The sequence below is a fragment of the Crocodylus porosus genome, unplaced genomic scaffold, assembly GCF_001723895.1.
Source record: "Crocodylus porosus isolate Cpor-Errol unplaced genomic scaffold, CroPor_comp1, whole genome shotgun sequence".
Classification (NCBI taxonomy): domain Eukaryota; kingdom Metazoa; phylum Chordata; order Crocodylia; family Crocodylidae; genus Crocodylus; species Crocodylus porosus.
In genome coordinates, this window is record NW_017728906.1 from 80,865,323 (window position 1) to 80,883,644 (window position 18,322).

General features: G+C 43.7%; 1 protein-coding gene across 3 annotated transcripts in view; it reads left to right on the plus strand.

Moving 5' to 3' along the window:
• LOC109306157 (E3 ubiquitin-protein ligase HERC2) overlaps positions 1 to 18,322 on the plus strand; it is a 183,158-nt gene that overhangs the window by 29,093 nt on the left and 135,743 nt on the right. For 2 of the 3 annotated variants that reach the window (XM_019529437.1, XM_019529439.1), the window contains exons 4-10: positions 3,254 to 3,473; positions 5,046 to 5,146; positions 9,853 to 10,009; positions 13,253 to 13,363; positions 14,526 to 14,697; positions 16,469 to 16,642; positions 17,737 to 17,925. In XM_019529437.1, coding sequence (XP_019384982.1) covers positions 3,254 to 3,473; positions 5,046 to 5,146; positions 9,853 to 10,009; positions 13,253 to 13,363; positions 14,526 to 14,697; positions 16,469 to 16,642; positions 17,737 to 17,925 — 1,124 coding nt within the window. The remainder of the gene's footprint in view (positions 1 to 3,253; positions 3,474 to 5,045; positions 5,147 to 9,852; positions 10,010 to 13,252; positions 13,364 to 14,525; positions 14,698 to 16,468; positions 16,643 to 17,736; positions 17,926 to 18,322) is intronic. The other variant, XM_019529438.1, reaches the window with a different exon arrangement.

Consider the following 18,322-nt stretch of genomic DNA (forward strand, 5'->3'; position numbering starts at 1 on the left):
GCAGTCACATGCCTTCAGTGGCTCAAGCCAGAAACCATGGGGTGCTAGAGCATGCCTGCCAGCCACTGCCAAAGGGAAAGGAAGAAAGACGCTCTCCAAGACATGCCGTCCCCCATCCCGTCCCCCATCCACCCCCCCCACTGGAGTGGAGGGGGTATGGCTAGGCCCTAGCTCTGCTCTGCCTTGAGGGGAGAAGGAGAGGTCTGCCAGGCTGGAGGTGGGGTAGGTGGGAGAAAAAGGTAGTGGCATTGAATTCATAAAAGCTTGAACACACATAGTTCTTTCTCTGAAGAATTATAAATACAGCACAGGCTGTGTGTTCACTTCGTCTTCCTGCTGCCCCCGAGGTCTGTGGGATTTGCAGTCCACAAGCACAGCAGCAGGACTCTGTAGGGATGCTCATCACTTCCTCTTCCTGCTTCCAGGTGCCTCTGGGATTTGTAGTCCACAGTGGCAATCAGCACAAAGTAAGCAGGGCAGGGAAGCTCCATACTCGGGTTGGGGGTGGGGGGAGGCAGGGAGAGGGGGAAGGGCAGTTTAACTTGCCTCCCAGGCCCCAGCTGGGGTTTGCATGGAGTGGGGGGCTGTAAGTCAGCTCCCACTGCTCCAGCTAGGGAGCAGAAGGGCAGGGCAGCTCTGTTCTCTGGAGCAGACAGCACAGCACAGCCCAGCTCAGGGCTGCAAAGCATGCTGGGAGACTGATTTAATTTGAACCAGGAAGCAGTCTGGGACAGAAGTTTGTCTGATACTACATTAAACCAGTTTGTCATGTTGAAACTGGTTTATGTTAGGGCTGTGCAAAACGAACAGCTGTTTTTCAATTCTTTTTCAGATTTGACTGTTTCCGAGGACAATGATTCATTCCATTGTTTCTGATCACTGTCCTGTTTCATTTTGGCCGAATCTGTTTCTGAATCTATTCCAAACGGGCTGCAAGGGAAGCTTTGCATAGTCCTACCCAGCTGGGCAAGGCTTGGGGCCCTAGAGGGGAGCATGATGGGGCTGTGGGTGACTTGTCAGGGGGCAGGGGTGGAGGAGGGCTGCTGCCCTCTGTCCAGGTGAGGAGACACACCCCCCCCCCCCCCCCAAACGCAGCTCTCTGATTCCTGTCACGCTGGGTTGCAGGGCAGGGAAGCGGCGCAGAGCAGCGAGCAAGCCTGCTGGTCCCTGCCACGCGACTTGACTCCACAGGGAGCAGAAATCCAGGGCTGCATGGGGCAGGCAGAAGTGAGGAGGAGACCCCCGTGTGGATCTCTGTTCCCTGAGGAGCCAGGTCAAATGGTAGGGATTCCCCAGCTCTCTTATCATTTTCCTGGCTCTTTCTGTGGGGCGCAGGCCCCCAGATCTGCACCCTGGGTTTCAGCAGACTGCCGCTGCAGGCCAGCAGCACCACCGCAGTCTTTCAGGCATTTGGCGTGGGCTGTGCCAAGCAGCTGCTGCTGGCCCTGGCCTGCAGTGTCAGCCTGCGTGCCTCCTGAGGAAGAGCTGGGGGAATGATCAGAGGAGGTGGTGGAAACGATCAGAGAGCTGGAGAATTGAACCGGGAGCTAGATGTCAATATCAGAGCAGTCCTTTTCTTACTCTTTCCCGGGCCTCTTCTTAGTTTTTGTTTTCCTGCAAGCCCAGCTCTGAAACTCCGAAATTCCCCGAAACATTTCCGAAACGTTTCTGCATTTTCTGATTAGTTTCAGAGCCCTCCATTTCATTCTGGATTTGGTGTTTTGCTGAAATGGCCTGAAACACCTCAGAAATGAAACAGCTGCCAAAATTTTGCACAGCCCTAGTTTATGAGCACTGAACTTTTGTTCTGGTACACGTTTAAACCAGTTTCTGATCACTTAAATTGATGTGCAACTTCTGTCCCTAGCCCTGGTCACTAGGCAGTTCGGAGATGCAGCAAGGAGGAGACCTACTAAACCTTTTATTGATTTTTCTCTAGGAATTAAGCATATGATTATTTTAAAATGTTTTAAATACTTTTAACCTTTACAATGCACATGTTGTTTGCTTTCTGTACCCCCCTTGTTGCACTCTGATGTCAGATTGCAAGGACTTTAGGCAATTGACTGTGTCATCTTTCTGCCTAATCAGCATCTAGCTTAGGGGTAGGCAGTCCCTGGCTTAGGTGCCAGAGTGTGGCACTTGAAGGCATTTTGCTTGGCATGCATGCCTCCTGGACAGAGGGCAGGGCTGGGGTTGGCCCCTTGTGGCTGTCCTGCCGTTGCCCCGGCACACCAGCATCTTAGAAGTTGAAATTGTGAGTGTTTTTGGCACTGACTAAAAATGTTACTGATCCCTTATCTCTTCAGGTACTACAGTTATTCAGTGGGAGAGCATCTTTTTCTTCTTTTTTCTCCTTGTTTTCTTTCCTTAGTTTCTTTTTCTTGCAGTGCTCTCAAGATGCACTTTAATTTCAAGCAGAGCTATTTCTGTCAACTCAGCAGTCCTTGGCAGTGATCCTGGAGCTTCTGAGAGTAGCTTTATAAATTCTAAGAAACTTAAGATAATGTATATCAGCTCAAAGTGCAAGCAACACTCCTTGCCTGTACTTAAATTGCTTTTGGCTGCACTTAATGTGACCATGTCCTGGAGGCCTGTTGATTATAAACATCTGCTGTATAACTTGTCTGTTTACACCAGTTGTGTATTTAGTTCATACTATGTATTTACACACTTGAAAATTTTCAAGTTCAAGCTTGTCCATGCAGAAAAGAAGGTAGTCTTTCAAGGATAACCTTAACTTTCCAGGGTAACTTTCAGTATAACTTTAAAAAGAAAAAGGAATTGTTTGGCAATATGTTATCAGACCAATGCTAATAGTTGGGAGAAATGTTAGACAAACTTTTGGACACTATCTTTCATCAAGGGAGGACATTTTATGCCTGAAAGCTTGTCTAACATCTTTTCCAACTATATATTTGGTCCAATAACAGACATTACTCAGCCAATCCTGCTTCTTGCATATTCCCTGAAGTATTATGGCTACAAAAACACTGCTACCTAGCTTTAAAGATGTCTTTATAAGTTTTTTCAAGTAGGGGACGTACATTGAGTTGATGCATGAATATTCAGCATGCATCCTGTCTTAACACATTATGTATAGAGGGAATGAGTTTGACACTTTGAGATACAGAGTGTATTTCTTTTGCATCAGATGGTTCTTACTTACCTTTCTTTATATTTCTAAATGCTCTTTGTTTGTGTTCATATTGCTGTATTGTAGTTATTTATAGTGCTTTTCTGTGATTCTTAGATGTGAATGAGTTGAAAGAGTGCCTTCATGTACTGGTGAAGGAACAGCAAGTTCTAGCAACACAAACTGCTACGACAACTCTTTCCGCTACGCGACTGAAACAGAGGCTGGTTATCCTGGAACGGTATTTCATTGCATTGAATAGAACTGTGCTTCAGGAAACTGTCAAGGTTAAGTGGAAAAGCAGTAGCATTCCTCTGCCTTCTGTGGACAAGAAAAGGTAATGTGATAGGAGAAATATGTTGCTCTGGTGCGTGATTAAAACGGATGCTAATCAACTTTTTGTGACTTCGCTGATGTGGGAGATCCCAACACTGGCTTTTTTCTCTTTCTTGATTAACACAAGTGCTAAAGAGTCTTTATAGTATTTCTAGCAGTGCCTTTTTTAAGATCATATTGAATTGGGTCATAAGTCATCCACTGTGTGCTGTTCCTCTCTGGTTGACATCTACTTAAACTCACCTAGCAAGAGCCAGTACCTGCATTATGGGGTTACAGAAAATTTCAGCCATATTACAATACTGCTTTTACCAAGGCACTCCACTCTAAGAAGTTGTCATCAAGTTTGTTTCAAAAGCTACATAAATGGATTTTATATACTTTTCATAGCTATATTGTCAACATATGCTGATTTGCATAGATACATTTTAAACCACCTTGTTAGTTTGGCTTAAAAATGTAAGCTGCAGAATAGCAAAACAATGTTGACATAAGTGAGAAATGTTGAAGTGAAGTCATTTGGCTGCAGATGTAGGAAAGATAGTTTATGGGCTCCCAGTCTAGGAAGAAATAGTTCATGGATTCCCTTAGATGTGTGGGGAGCCGCTTCCAATGTGCTGCAAATTAATTGACATGCTCAGTTAATCAAGTCTGCTGGAGTACAGAAATTGCCTTGCTCCAGCAGCCTCCTGTGTTATATGTATCAGCATCCCTACGATGAAAATGGTGGCAGGGTGCTTTGAACTAAAGCTCATTTGATGAGCTCCTGCCGCAGTTTTTCAGTATGGGGGATGCTGATGCACATGACATCTGGGTGCTTTTTCATTAGCGCAGTTTGTTAATTAAAGTGCTTCCCCACACCTCATGGAGCATGTGTAAAAATGCCCCTTTTTTCCGGCTCCAGATGCTTACTGTCTCTGGTTCGGTAAATTAACAGGTAAGGAATAGGAGGGGAGGCATTTAGTAGTTGAGCAAGAACTCGAGACAACTCAGGGTTGTAATTCCTTTACTAATGCTGGAATTTTGTCAGATTTTTAGCATTTCTGCAAAAACTATAGAAATTATCTGAAGAGAGCTTTTTGTAGTCCTTTAAAAATCATAAATGGGGTTTAATGGATGCAGGTGATGCCTCTGACTGGCCATTCTGTTCCCTAAAGAAATCTTTTGACTTCAGTCATGACTTAAATACACTAGCTCCCTGAAAATTTGATGTTAATAATTTAACTTTGTTGTTGTTAGCGAGGCAGGAAATTTAATCAGGCAAAATTGTTGGGGTTCTTATTAACCAAAGTGTCATAAATCTGGGTGAATAACAGATTGTTTAAAATGGACAGACACAAGATAACCTAGGTATAATAACACAGCTACAACCCCAAGTAAGATTCTGTATACCAAAGAGGACACAGGTTATATCAATTTATCTTCTGACTTCCTCCTTTTAAGCAGATGTTCTTGGTGGATGTGTGATTTGTTTTGGACAACTGGAACCGAAACGTGACTGCTAACACTTGATGTATACTAACTTTCTCTTCCAAAAGACCATTTTCAATCTTTGAATTGTTTCCTGTTACAGTCCTAGGCCTGTAGGCAAAGGTGTAGAAGGACTTGCACGAGTGGGATCCAGAGCAGCGCTTTCGTTTGCATTTGCGTTTCTTCGTAGAGCGTGGAGGTCAGGTAAAGTGTGCTTCCTAAGCCTGTGTGCCTTTGTGGTTAAAAACCTTACTCAGTCTGCAGTGTCATATATTTAAAAAGAAATATTGGCGAGATGGACGGACAAAAGCGCTCTATTATGATAAATGTCTCTTGCTTCATCCTCTTGCACTCAGGACAGCAGGGCCTGGCATTTTGCAGGGAGATAGCACCTCCTGTCAGTTGCTGGTTGGTTTAGAAAAGCCAGTATCATCTCTTTAGACTGGATTGTAGGAGCACTTTGTGTAACTGTTGTGATGAAGAGAAAGTAAAAGAACAATATAGTAATAATTCTGTTAACTGGTGTCTTACAAGCCGGCATGCTCAATTAACCGGCATGCCAGCTTGTAGGATAAAGTGAAACTGGAAGTGCTTACTGTGGCAGTTCCGGTTTCTCCGAGCCCTTGTGGCCTGGGTCGAAGCAGCCTGCACTGCTGAGCCCCCACGGCCCAGGAGCATAACAGGGTGTGTGGGGCTGTACGGAGCCCACCTCCCTGTGTGGAAGGGGTGGCAATGCGGCAGGAGCGTCGGCAGTGCTGCAGGAGAGGTGGCAGGACTCCCCACACGTGCTGGGAGAAGCGGTGGCCTGGGCCACTTTAGTTAACCAGCATATTTTGTTATCTGGCATCCCCCATTCCTGTGGGATGCCAGATAACAGAGCTTTTACTGTATTAAGTTAGCAAAATTAAGTGCTTAGAAGTTGGAAATTGATAAAGTTATGGTTGCATGTGCAGCCTTCATTGCCCTTGTCCCCCTTTATTGACTGTTTTTCGTCTGGTCTCACTGTCCTTGGTCCACCCAGCTTATTACCCCTTTCTCTCTGCTATATCTTTTCCCACCTCTGTTTTTTTTCCCTGTAGTCTTCCCTCCGTGTGCCTTTTGAGTTTATTTCTAATCCCCTCCAGTCTCAAATTTTCTTGCTTCACATCTGAGTCCAGCTCTCTTCCTTCGCAGGGTCTAGCTAGTCTCCCCTCTGTGTTCAGATCAAGGAGTTTACTTCTGTCCTGCTTGGGGGATACTGTAGAGTACAGAAAAGACAAGCTTTCACTTGTTAAGCAGGCCACATCCACATGGCATGTAGCAGTTGAGAGCATCAGCTGCACTGGAAGTGTCCTGCTTTACTTCAGGATGGAGCAGCTCATTATGAATGGGATCTCCTTTTTTGTAGTTAAATTTGATGCAGTCTGTGAGAATGTGACCTGTAGTTTTTCAGAGGCTTTTAAATTGGCCCAAGTTGGACAGATTTTCCTGGAGATAGCAAACAGCTTATTGTGGCATAAAGGCCACAGTCAAATGTGTAAAATACCTGCTCTAAAGCATCTATGCAGGGTTTTATTTGTTTTTGAGATGGTTGCCAGAATCTTAGAATGTGAGGAAAGCTCATTTCTCTACATTCCCTATTGGAAACTTTAACCATTTAGAGTAATTAAAAATTTTCCCAAAAACATCAGCCTGAGCTGGATACCCAGCATGAAATTTTTCAGCAGGTTTTCAGCAAATCTTTAAGTACCTGAAAACAGGCCCTGATTTATTAAACTCTGGTGATCTGTCTGAGAGAGTGAGATTGTTAAAGCTAACATTTAATGCTAATTTCAAAAGGGGGGGAGGGGTTGCAAAAGTTTGGGTCTGGGACAGTAGGGTATAAAAGTATCTTTGGCTGACAGTAATTTCCCCATTAAGTTAAATAATATGATGGACTATATACAGCTAGTTGTCTGTTTATAAATCACAATTCAACTGAATATTGCATTAAGAGTTAAAGTGACTAACATAGCACCTCCTTGCATTTCTTTTTTCTGGCCATATACCCCTCTTTCCTTAATAAAAGTTGTAGTTTACATAAATAAGGAAATGGATTTTAGTCCTTTTAAATTGATCAGAATAACTGATGCAGTAGTTTCTATTGGAGGCTTCTGAGTGTATTAAAAAGATTTTTTTTTTTTTTATGTGTTAGGACAGTATTTGTCAGAAAGAGAGCAGGAAGATGAAACAGTTCCCCCTGTGCTCCTACCCCTCTGCAATTCACCAACTCCAATGTCACCTTTTACACGCTGATTTAATAGTTTTTAGTTATTTAACAAAACCTGTTTCTAAGCTACAGCCACATTGAAATTCTTAAAGCTTTTCTAGTATAATAAGTAATAAGAAAAGATTTTGGAGGACAGTGACTAAATTCCTGTTTATTGGTGTGATTTGGGAACAATTAAATTAGTTTCACTGTGCTGTGTAGTGGTGACTGGTGGTGGTTGACTTCGTTCCAATCAAAATGATTCTTTGAAAACAGCTGCTTAATATATATCTGCTTTTGTGTTTAGAAGTTTAAAAAAAATGTATACCCACGCTATACATTGAGTACATTACTCAATTAACTGGTTAATTTCACAGTAAATTTAGACCAGCTATGCTTGCAAAGTCATTAGTTTTCTGTGTTTAAAAATCCCACCCAAGTTTTCTAATTAAGACCCCCAAAACCCGCATTTCTCTGTCATGTAAGATATAGGTATCAATTGAATGCAGTGTTTTATTGATGCATTTACAATTTTAAAGCATTTCAAAGTCAGCCAGGAATGCCTCCTGTCATTTATAAGACAATTCTAAATACCTAAGTATTTTGATGTTTGATTTTTGTTTTTTTGTTTAAATAGTGGAAAATCAGAGCTCCTCGTACCCCCTTAGCTCACCAGGATGCGAGTCCAGCTTCTTTGTGGTGCTGAACAGTCCTGGTGCCCCTCACTCCCGACCCACAGCCTCCAACCCTGCTGGTGCCCCTCACTCCTGATTTGGTGCCCCCTGACCCTGCAACAGCTCAACAGTGTGGGAAGGGTGTGTGTGTGGAAGGGGGGTTGCCTGACCATAGGCAATGCTCCTGCAGCCTGGGTGCATCAACAGTGGGCCACCTCTGTGGTCCAGTGGGTGGGACCTAGCATGGGAAGGCAGAGTGGGGCGGTGAAATTCACTGCTGCTGCCAGCACCCCTGCATCAGCTGCCCCACTGTAGTGTGAGGAGTAATGGGTTGGAGGGGGGCCATGCTGCCCTCATCTACTTCTGCCACCAGCTGCTTGTGTGCCAGGTTGCAGCTCTTCCCTGTCACCATGGCCTAGTTGCTGCCATCCTTCCCCTAAGGCTGCCTGGGCTGCTTCTCCACCCCATCTTGCCTCTGGGGTAGATTTCATAGACATTAGGGGCTGGAAGGGACCTCAGAGGGCCTCAGGGGCAGGAAGTCAGCTAGGGTCAGAGGATGTCAAAATGTTTTTTAAAAGAGTCTGGAGTAGGTGCTTGCACTACCTCTGGAGGAAGTCTATTCCAGGCCTTGGGGGCTTGCACGGTAAATAAGTTTTTCCTTATGTCCAGCCTAAAACGGTCTTGAAGGAGTTTATGACTGTTTTGACCTTGTTATCCCTTGGGGAGCACTGGTGAACAGGCATTCCCCCAGATCCTGATGTACACCCCTTATGTACTTATAGGCAGCCACCAGGTCCCCCCTGAGTCTGGGCTTTTCCAGGCTGAAGAGTCTTATGGCTCTCAGCCTCTCATAGGGCCTATTCTCTTGCTCTCTGATCATATGTGTGGCTCTGCTCTGGATTTTCAAGTTTTTCCATATCCTTTTTAAATTGTGGAGACCAGAATTGGATGCAGTACTTCAGCTGCAACCTCACCAAAGCCAAGTTCAGCGGGAGGGTGACATCCTGGGATTTGCTTGAGAAGCATCTATGGATGCAAGCCAGAGTTTTGCTCGCTTTACCAGCTGCGACATTGCGTTGGTGCGTGGCCTGGCATGTGAGTGGCTGATGGTGGGAGGAGGTGAGGGCAGCATGGTCCCCCACCAGTCTGCTACTCCTTGTGCTGCTGGCTGCAAAGTGTTATTCCATGGTAGTGCAGCTAGTGCAGGGGTTCTGGGAATGGCAGCAGCAGCAGCAGTGAGTCTTACTGTCCCACTGCTCTCCATCGTGCTGCTTGGGACTGTATTGCTGGCCATGTGCATGTATACATGTGCACATGCATAGGTGATGCATAGGAAGGGTATGGGGGGGCATGGGGCCCCCTGAGAGTGCTGGTGTCCCCCCTGAAACTGCGTGCTCTGGCTGGTACGGGGGCATGGAGAGCACTTGTGCCGCCCTTGAAATTGGTCCCACCAGCGGAAGTGCTGGCAGTGGAAGTCCTGTACCATGCTGCGTGTGGAAGTGCAAGCACTCTTGCTGCTGCTGTGCTGCTGGTGTGCTCGGTGACTGGCCACTGGGGGACCACTCCCCCCAGTTGTGCCCCGATGGTGTCCCCCAGACTTGGGAAGCCCCAGTCGCCCATGTGTGTCCAGTTGCCCTCCTGCTCCCCCCAGCCCAAGCAGTCCCTTGTAGGCTGGAACTGTGCCAGCTTGTAAGGGGAAACCTGTGACTTCCCACATTTTTCTCCTTCAAAGGAGAAAATTCATGTTTTTCCACAGCAAACAGAAAAAACGGATCCTTGGTCATCATCATGTGACAAAAATGACTACTGAGCTCTAAAAAGAGCCAACCAGCTATAAAATTAGTGCTTGAAAATATGTAACAACTCTGTAGCTGGTTTCTGTCAGTCTTTCATTTGAATGTCTAATATAGCCCTTAGACATTTTTCACACAGTTCTTTTGAGAAAGATCAACTATTAGTTAAATGCATTATGCTAGCTTATTTACAAATTTTATTATGTTGGCTGTCAGGTGAGGATGCAGACCTTTGCAGTGAATTGTTACAAGAATCACTTGATGCACTCCGAGCCCTACCAGAAGCATCTCTTTTTGATGAAGGGACTGTATCTTCTGTCTGGTTGGAAGTTGTGGAGAGAGCAACTAAATTCCTAAGGTCTGTTGTGACTGGGTAAGTTTTGAAATTTTTTTTTTTTCCCCTTTTTGCTCAACTGGCTTTTGAAAGGAAAGCCTGAATCTGTTAACAGATACTGGCTAAATTTAAAATAGTTTCTAGTTAAGCTAAGCTATGTGGATTGGTTTCCTTTTTTTATGTAATAACATTAAGCAAGTGATGCTTTGTATAATTATTATTGAGATGACACATTCTAAATGCTGCTTCTTGGTTCCTTATAACTTTCTTAAAAGTTACATATGGGTTTATATTTTCATGTATGCTCTCAGCCCAAAGCAAACTTTTTTTGAAAAGTTTGGTTAAAGCTTTTTGAGGAGGTCGAGCAAAATGAGTGTTCACAGGTTGAATAAAAGTGATGTTTTGTGCTTAGAAAATTCAAATGGATTTGTTTTCGAAAATTCATGCTTGGTGCACGTGACTTCCGCTGAAAGTGAATGGGATATGCGTAGTGTAGAGAACATTATTTTCTTTTGTACAGTCTGTTAACATAATTGAATGTTCAAGAGAGCAAACATTATGACATTTCTCTATAAAATTAAGAAATTCAGTGGGCAGGGAAGCAGTCTTCACTCAATACAGGTATTTTTGGACCAAGCTTCTTAACTTCTTTTGTTTAAAGGGTGTGGTGAAATGTGGTCCTTGATGGGGCTTTTTCTAGCAGCGTAGATGCGTTTACTTTTTTGATAAGGAGGAGAAAGAAGTCTGGGCTGCAATTAAATTATAAAAGTAGAAGTTGGTATAATTTTACTTATGTAAGCTGTGCCTATTAGGAGTGCTTTGCTGCTGTGGTATATTGGTATGACTATCCTGGTAAAGTACATCTACTATAAACCAAGCTATGCATGTGTATATATAAGCTTGCTTAACTTGTATTGCAACCATGCAGTGATCAATAAAAGATATCATTCCCCCCCGCCCCCCTCCCAAAAATATCTGCCTCTATGTAAAGAACGTAATTTTTTCCCATTGTGGCTTAACCTATCCCTCAAAATAAGTACTGTATTTTCTCACACATGCCTCCTTTTTATAAGGCAGAGTATAAAAGAAAAAGATTTTTTTTCCCTGTAGTTGTCAGACTGATCATAGTAAGACCTTCTTGGAACATAAAGTGTCTGAGAAGTATGGCTGCCTCTAGCATCTAGGAAATGTGTCCTAGGACAGCGGTTCTTAATTGTTTTCCTAATGGGACCCATTTCCAAAGGTTCGTGGCCTGTCCTTACCCATACCCCCCTGGCCCTGCTGGTGTATGACCCACAGTCCACATCCCTACCCCCCATCCCTGCTGGAGGGCACTGAGCTGCCCCATCCCACTTGGGGTAGAGTGCAGTGGCTGCGGCGGATCTGGCTCATGCGGGTGGCAGCGGAGCGAGCTGGAGGGAGGGGGGGAGGCCTGTGGCAGCCCCTGGGGCTGCTGTGCCATGCCAGGCAGCCCGATCGCAGCCTGTTCTGCTCCTGAGCAGTGCCTCCTGGCCACCCTGCCCCTGCCAGCACCCAGCCTGGCCTTGCAGCTCTCCCCCCACCACTCTCCTGCCGCAGTCTCTGTACTTTCCTAGGATTAGTGTTTCTCAACCCGCAGCTTGTGACCCTTTGAAATCATCTTACTACCCACTTTTGGGTTGTGACCCATGGGTTGAGAAATGCTGTCCTAGGAGACAGTCTGGGGAGGCAGTAGACAGTGGCAACTTCCTTCTGTGACAGCCTATCCATGGATGCCATGTTTCCTAGATACTTTGCTTCCCAGGTTAGGCCCCAGACTTCTGCAAGAGCAGTAACAGTGGTGTTCCTTCTTTATTGTAAGTAGTTCTTAAATAATTTCCTGTACAGCAGAGGTGGTGAACATACAGCCCACAGGCTGTCTTTGGGCTGTGGAGCCATATGATCTGGTCTGTGTGTGTTGCTGGACCTGAACCCACACACTGGCACCTGTCCTGGCCCCAGGCCTGGCCCTTTGCATTAGATGCAGTGTCTCGCATGCTGCACACAGCAAAGAAGGGTGGTCTGGGGTGTGTTCTGCATGCAGTGACTCACTTTGTACACTGGCTCCTGGGCTGGTTTGGATCTGGCTGTGATGGAACTAGAATGAAGGGCCAGTCTGGTGGGGAGCTGCATGTAGCATGTGTCCTGTGCCAGCTCTCCGTGCTGTATGAGGCACATGTGGCCTGTCTAACCCTAGGCACCATGGGCAGCACATGAGGCTCTCTGTGCATATGGTGGGGCTGCACAGTATCTGCAGTGCACACATTGATCCTGGCACTTGCGTGTGATGCAGGCAGCCTGTGATGTGGACTGCATGCAGCTCCCTGGACTGACCCCTTCATCTGCAGCACTGGATCCAGCCTGTGCTGCAGCCAGTGCTTACCCCATGCTGACCCCACATACTGCATGTACAGCAAACCATGGGGCCAACACATGCTGTGTGTGGCATGTGAGCTGGACCTGACTCCACAGGCACTGCACAGGGGTTGAGACCAGCCCAATCACCCTCCTCTAGTTTGTAAAGCCAGATCAGTTTGATACCCCTGCTGTAAATAAAGTGGTGTTTCCACAGTACAGTCCTCTTCAGGATACTACCAGCAGCTCACTTGTACTTTGTATACAAGCTTTAGTGTTCAGCCAATAGCTTTGGCTGTGGGAGGGTTAATGCAGGACTTTGCCCTTTTAGCTTTCTGAGCCAGCATAAGTGATGGCTATCTTGACAGCTGCATGGCATGCAGAGTCTCTGGCTCGCTCCTTTTCTTGCCAAGAAAACATCTTTGCTGCTTACTACATACACCCCAGTTTGGAGGTGAGGGCTGATTTTTGGGGAAAATGTACATGTTGTATGTGAGAAAATATGGTGCTGTCATTTATGCAGCTGTCTGTTTTTAAATGTTTACTGTTAATTATATGCGTCTTTGAGAGCCCAAACTATTGTCTTGTGAAGGACATTTAAAAAGGCTTGAGATGTACGTGCTTCTTGAAACTGGATAAAGACAACAAACATATAAGGAAGCAAAGGATAGTGTATTTCCTTTTTCAGCTGGCAAAGACTGGTGGCTTGTAAACAAATTTAGCTTTTACGTTTCATCTTCAGCTTGTTTTCCTGGATACTCTTTATCCAGGCTTACCTAGAACATGGTGAGCTACTTCTATGCAGGTATATGCACCTTTTCTTAGTGGCTTCTTTGTGATCCCAGGTAGTGTGTTAATGCTGCATGCATTAATTCCTGAATCTTCAAGCATCATTTTTCTTTTAAACAGAGATGTCCACGGAGCTCCAAGTTCCAAAGGTCCAGGGAACATTCCACTACAAGACCAGCACTTGGCACTTGCCATATTGTTAGAGTTGGCTGTGCAGCGAGGCACACTAAGGTGAGGAATTCAAATGGTTTTCTGTCTTTTTAAGAGCAGCAAAGGCATTTAAATGTTCTGAGCAGTACATCTCTTATTCATGTTTAGTTTACTGTGAGAATTACGATTCAATAGCTGTGAGTCTTTTTCCTTAATCAGACTTGAAATCCTGGCTCCAATGAAACCAGTGACAGAGCTCCCATTGACTTCATTGGGACCAGAATTTCCCTCTGGTTTCCTGTTGTAAAGGTAAGGAAGACAAAGTTTATATCTAGATATAAACCAGACTATTTTAACACTCATGTATTAGTGTTCTCTTGGTGTTCTGACTGATGGAGGGTAGAAAGAAATGAGATTTTTGTGGGAGTTTGTTGCGTAGTTGTCTGGTGTAACACTGAATTCTCATGAATAATCTGGTTTCTACTGCTGCCAACCATGTATCTCTACTGTTACAGAATGGCAATTCCTGTGTAGCTAAAACTTTACAAGAGGAGGTGAAGGAACAGCAGCAGAAGTGATTAGAGGTCTAGAACACAGGACGTGAGGGAAGGCTAGAAAGTTTGGGATTGTTATTAATCTAGGGAGGAGAAGACTGAGAGGCAGTTTGATAGGCTTTCAAACATGAAAAGGGTTATAAAAAAGATGTCACTCAGTTATCCACAGGGGACAGAAAAAGATGTAATGGGCTTAAATCACAGCCAGGGATATTTGAGTTAGATATTAGGAACAACTTTCGAACTCAGAAGGTGGTTAAGCACTTGTATAGATTACCTGGAGAAGTGGTAGAATTTCTGTTTTTTGAAGTTGGTAAGTACAGGTTAGACTAACATTTTTCTGGGTTGGTTTGGACAAGGGAACAATCTTAACTTGAGCAGCAGGGCTGGGCATTCAGAATTAACTCTGAAATATCTTTGAAGTTTTATTTATTTATTTAAGGGAAATAGTTCTGAGTTCAGTACTGATGTGGTTTTTTTAGTTCTGTAGGCAACATCATAAAATGGAAATTTAAAATTTTGATTTTTTTTTTTTAAATGCTGTTTCAGAATCCATTTTCAGTAATTTCTATTTGAGGTCAAAATCAAGGAGTGGTCAAATTGAACTTGTTTTGATGTTTATGGAGAACATAAACATTCCTAAAAAAGCTGTTTTTCAATAGGGATTATAATAAACATTTTTTTTTCAGTCAAATGTTGTCTGCTGTTATGTTGCTGCTTCAACTCTGGGATAATGGAACAAGGGAAACAGATAACGAACGGTCTGCACAGGGAACCAGTGCACCCCTCCTACCGTTGTTACAAAGGTTTCAGAGCATAATATGCAACAAAGATGTGCCCAGCAGTGAGGAAGAGATTCAGGTATGTGACATTGGGTTATTTGAAAGGTATTTTAAATTGGTCAGGTTGCTAAGCAATATAGGTTAGCCCAGGGGTTGGCAACATTTTTGGGCAAAGTGCCAAAAACACCTGCAACCTTGACTTGGAAGATGTTGGTATGCCAGGGTGGACAGTTGGGGAACTGCAAGAGGACTGATTCTTGTGGCAGCACAGCTCAGGCCCCATCCCCTCTGTCCGCCCTGAGGCACGTGTGGCAAGCAAAATGCCTTTGCGTGCCTTATTCTGGCACCGAGGCCGGAGGTTGTCTAGCCCATCATTTATTTTTTTCTAAAATTTAACACTACTTTCTTAATGTTAACTTCTCCATTAAGATGCGTGCGCTCGCTCGCTCTCTCTCTCTCTCTCTATCTATATCTATATCTATATATACAGTATTTCATCAAGAAGGAAGAAAAGAGCTTTAGCTCTTTTAAGCATTAGCTATGCTTAAATGGTGGTGCATGCTCAATATTTTGTAGAATTACAATCTGTACTTGAATACAAGACTTCTCCCCCCCCGATCCCCCCCTGCCAAGTAATTAAATTCTAAACATGGGAAATTTGTAAATTTATTATCATTTTCTGTGTGTAGAATCTGTTTATTGGAGGATCATTTTTAATTCCCCCCAACTACTAGAGGAGATGGAGGGGGAGAGGTGATGAGGGGATCAATAATGGGGCAGCTGGTATGGGACAGACAGTGTAAGGAGTAGTAGGGAAAGCAGTAATGGGGTGGGCAGGTGGGTAGCGGCAGCTTGCTCCCTTGCTGCCTATTCCCCTCCATTTGCCACCCCCCAGCTGCAGACTGCTATGATTTTTTTTTTTTCCCCCTTTCCCCTGTTCCCCTCTCCATGCTGCTTTTGTCACTTGTAGCCTGAACTTATTGCTCCCTTCCTCCCATCTTCCCTTCCCCTGCTTTCCTCTCCACCAGCAGGCTCTTTTCTTGCTTCAGCCAGAGGCACGGTGCATGGCTCCAGGCTGACCCCATAGCAGCAGCAGCTACAGGGCTGGGCTAGAGCCATGCTCTGTGTCCTGATCTGCAGCAGGGACAGAGCCTGCCAGTGCAGAGCAAAGGTAAGGAGTGCAGTGGGGAGAGAGAGAGAGAAAGGTGGGAGGATGGGATGGGGAAGTATGTGGGTGCTGGAGGAGGACTGGCAGGGTATGCAGGGGCAGTGTGGGGGTGGGAGGTGTCTGGCTCTGAACTTGGGGCTGCAGCAGCTGCCTGCCACCCCATTTGCCTTGTGTTTGATTTTAAGGTGAGAGGCTTTTTTCCCTATGTTAAATATGTGTGTGGGGAACACCTCACTTTCTAACTGGGTAAATATGGTAATTTGTGGCTTTGGTTAACTCACAGTGCTGGAGCTGTTAACTCTCTTGGATATGCAGCTCCCTTCAGTTTAGTTGCAACTTTATTAAATTCCTTTTTTGAGTAACTAATGGAATACAGAATAGCACAATTGTGAAAGGCAGCAGTCAGTTATTACTGTACCTGGTGGCTTATTTGAGATTAACTGTGTATTTCTCAATACAAGTGTCTCTGGAATAATCACTTGCATTAGGAAAGAATAATATATGCAGAGTCACTTTACTTTCTATTCATTTTAAAAGGAGTTGTGAATGCTTAGCTTCTCCAAAAATATACAGGGCATATTTTAGAGGCGTAGGGGAGAATATGTGGGGGTGTCAAGTACTTAACTGTTTTCTTGCTTGTAGCTTTCTTATTTATTTTAGCCCTTTTTTCCCCCGTTCCTAGATCCTGTCTTATCCTCTGAGTCCCAATGAGAGCTTTCTGAGGTATCTGATTTTACCTCAAGACAATGAGCTAGCAATTGATCTAAGACAAACAGCTGTTGTGATCATGGCCCACTTAGATCGCCTAGCCACTCCATGTATGCCTCCACAGTGTAGCTCTCCTACATCTCATAAGGTAATTGTCTTGAATATCAAATACCAGGGGGATCTGTGCAGTGGAAAAGTAGTTTATACTTCAAACCATTTGAGCAATGTCATTGGGCAAATTGTCTATTAATAAGTGGTTACTTGGTTCTCATACAAGAACATAATTATTTGTTTTAAAAATATTCTTACAGCAAGTGAGTTTTCTACAGTGAATAAGTGCCTAAGCATTAACCTCCCTGCCATTTTTCTTCGTAAATAGTCGCAACTAAATGAGTCTTCTGATCAGGGAGGTTAGATGCATATTAGGGTCACAATTGCCTTTTAATTAAGAGTATTTTACAGTTGTTGCTCTTTTTGCCTCCCTAATTTCTCCAGTTGAAAAGAGTTCACAAGAAGAGTTATTAGTTCAGGGCTGGCATCTGAATGGTATTCAGAATGAGTGGTCTAATGGATGTGAACACATGTATTAGCACCACATACAGTGTGCAGTTAAATGTTCTCAACAGAATGAGATGAGTCCCCTTTTATTTTTGTTCTTTAAACCTGTTTGTGAGCCTTGTGTTACCTGATTCCTTCCGCTTTTCTTTTTACTTATCCCCAAAGGTACTTTGGTTTGTCTGAATTTGGCTTATTCCAGAGTTCAATCTGCTAAGGTTTGTTAGGGAATGACATGTGAATACCAGTGGCTGATTCTGCTGCATAGTGCAATACTTTGTGCCCCCTAAACTAAAAAACCCCCCCAAGACTAGATTTCTTAGATTCACATGTTAGTTTTACTTTTTTTAAGGAAGAAAAATAAAATATTAAACATTTAGTTTCACTATTTACAAACCCTCTACCACTTGCTATACATATTTGTTGTATCTTCAGGAATTAACTTGAAGAGAGTTTGATGCATGTATTTGATGTTGTTTTTAATATCCTGTTATTAGGCAGAGTTCATTGAATATTTAATTACAGCTGTCATACAGATCGTTTGAATTGTATTTTGAAGAAACCTAAATTTTATGAGGAGAAACTTGTGGTGTGTACTTTTGAATTAAGCTGAGTAAAAAAAAATAATAATAATAATAAAAAAAAAAATAAAAAAAAAATCTCACTTAGTTTCTTACCTTCTTACAGGGTTCTTTGCAAGAAGTTATAGCTTGGGGCTTAATAGGATGGAAATATTATGCTAATGTGAGTGGTCCAATTCAGTGCGAAGGACTTGCCAATCTAGGGGTTGTACAGATTGCCTGTGCAGAGAAACGCTTTTTAATCCTATCTAGAAATGGGCGAGTTTACACCCAGGCATACAACAGTGACACTCTGGTGAGTGACTTTTTAAAAATTTGTGCTAAGCAGACTGTATTTTGCAAAATATGCTGCTCTGAGATTATTTCTAGTAGTTCAGCTGCATTTAGTGATTAAGTTATGTGGTGCTAATCTTAGAAGCTGTTTGTTTGGTTCTTTTAGAAGTAGTGGCTTGTCCAATTTCTGTTTGTCAGGCTAGGAATGTAAATATTTCTTGCATTCATAAGCATTTGTGTTAATGTACCCCCTATATCAAACCTTACAAATTGCTTTTTGTCTATTGCTTTTTTTAGTTTATAACCTTGGTTTAGAGATTTACTTGATATGAAGTATACTCCAACCAGTGGATTTGATTTCACTACAAGTGCCAAGGCACTTAACTCCTTGAGCATAATTATAATGAAATAACGCCCCC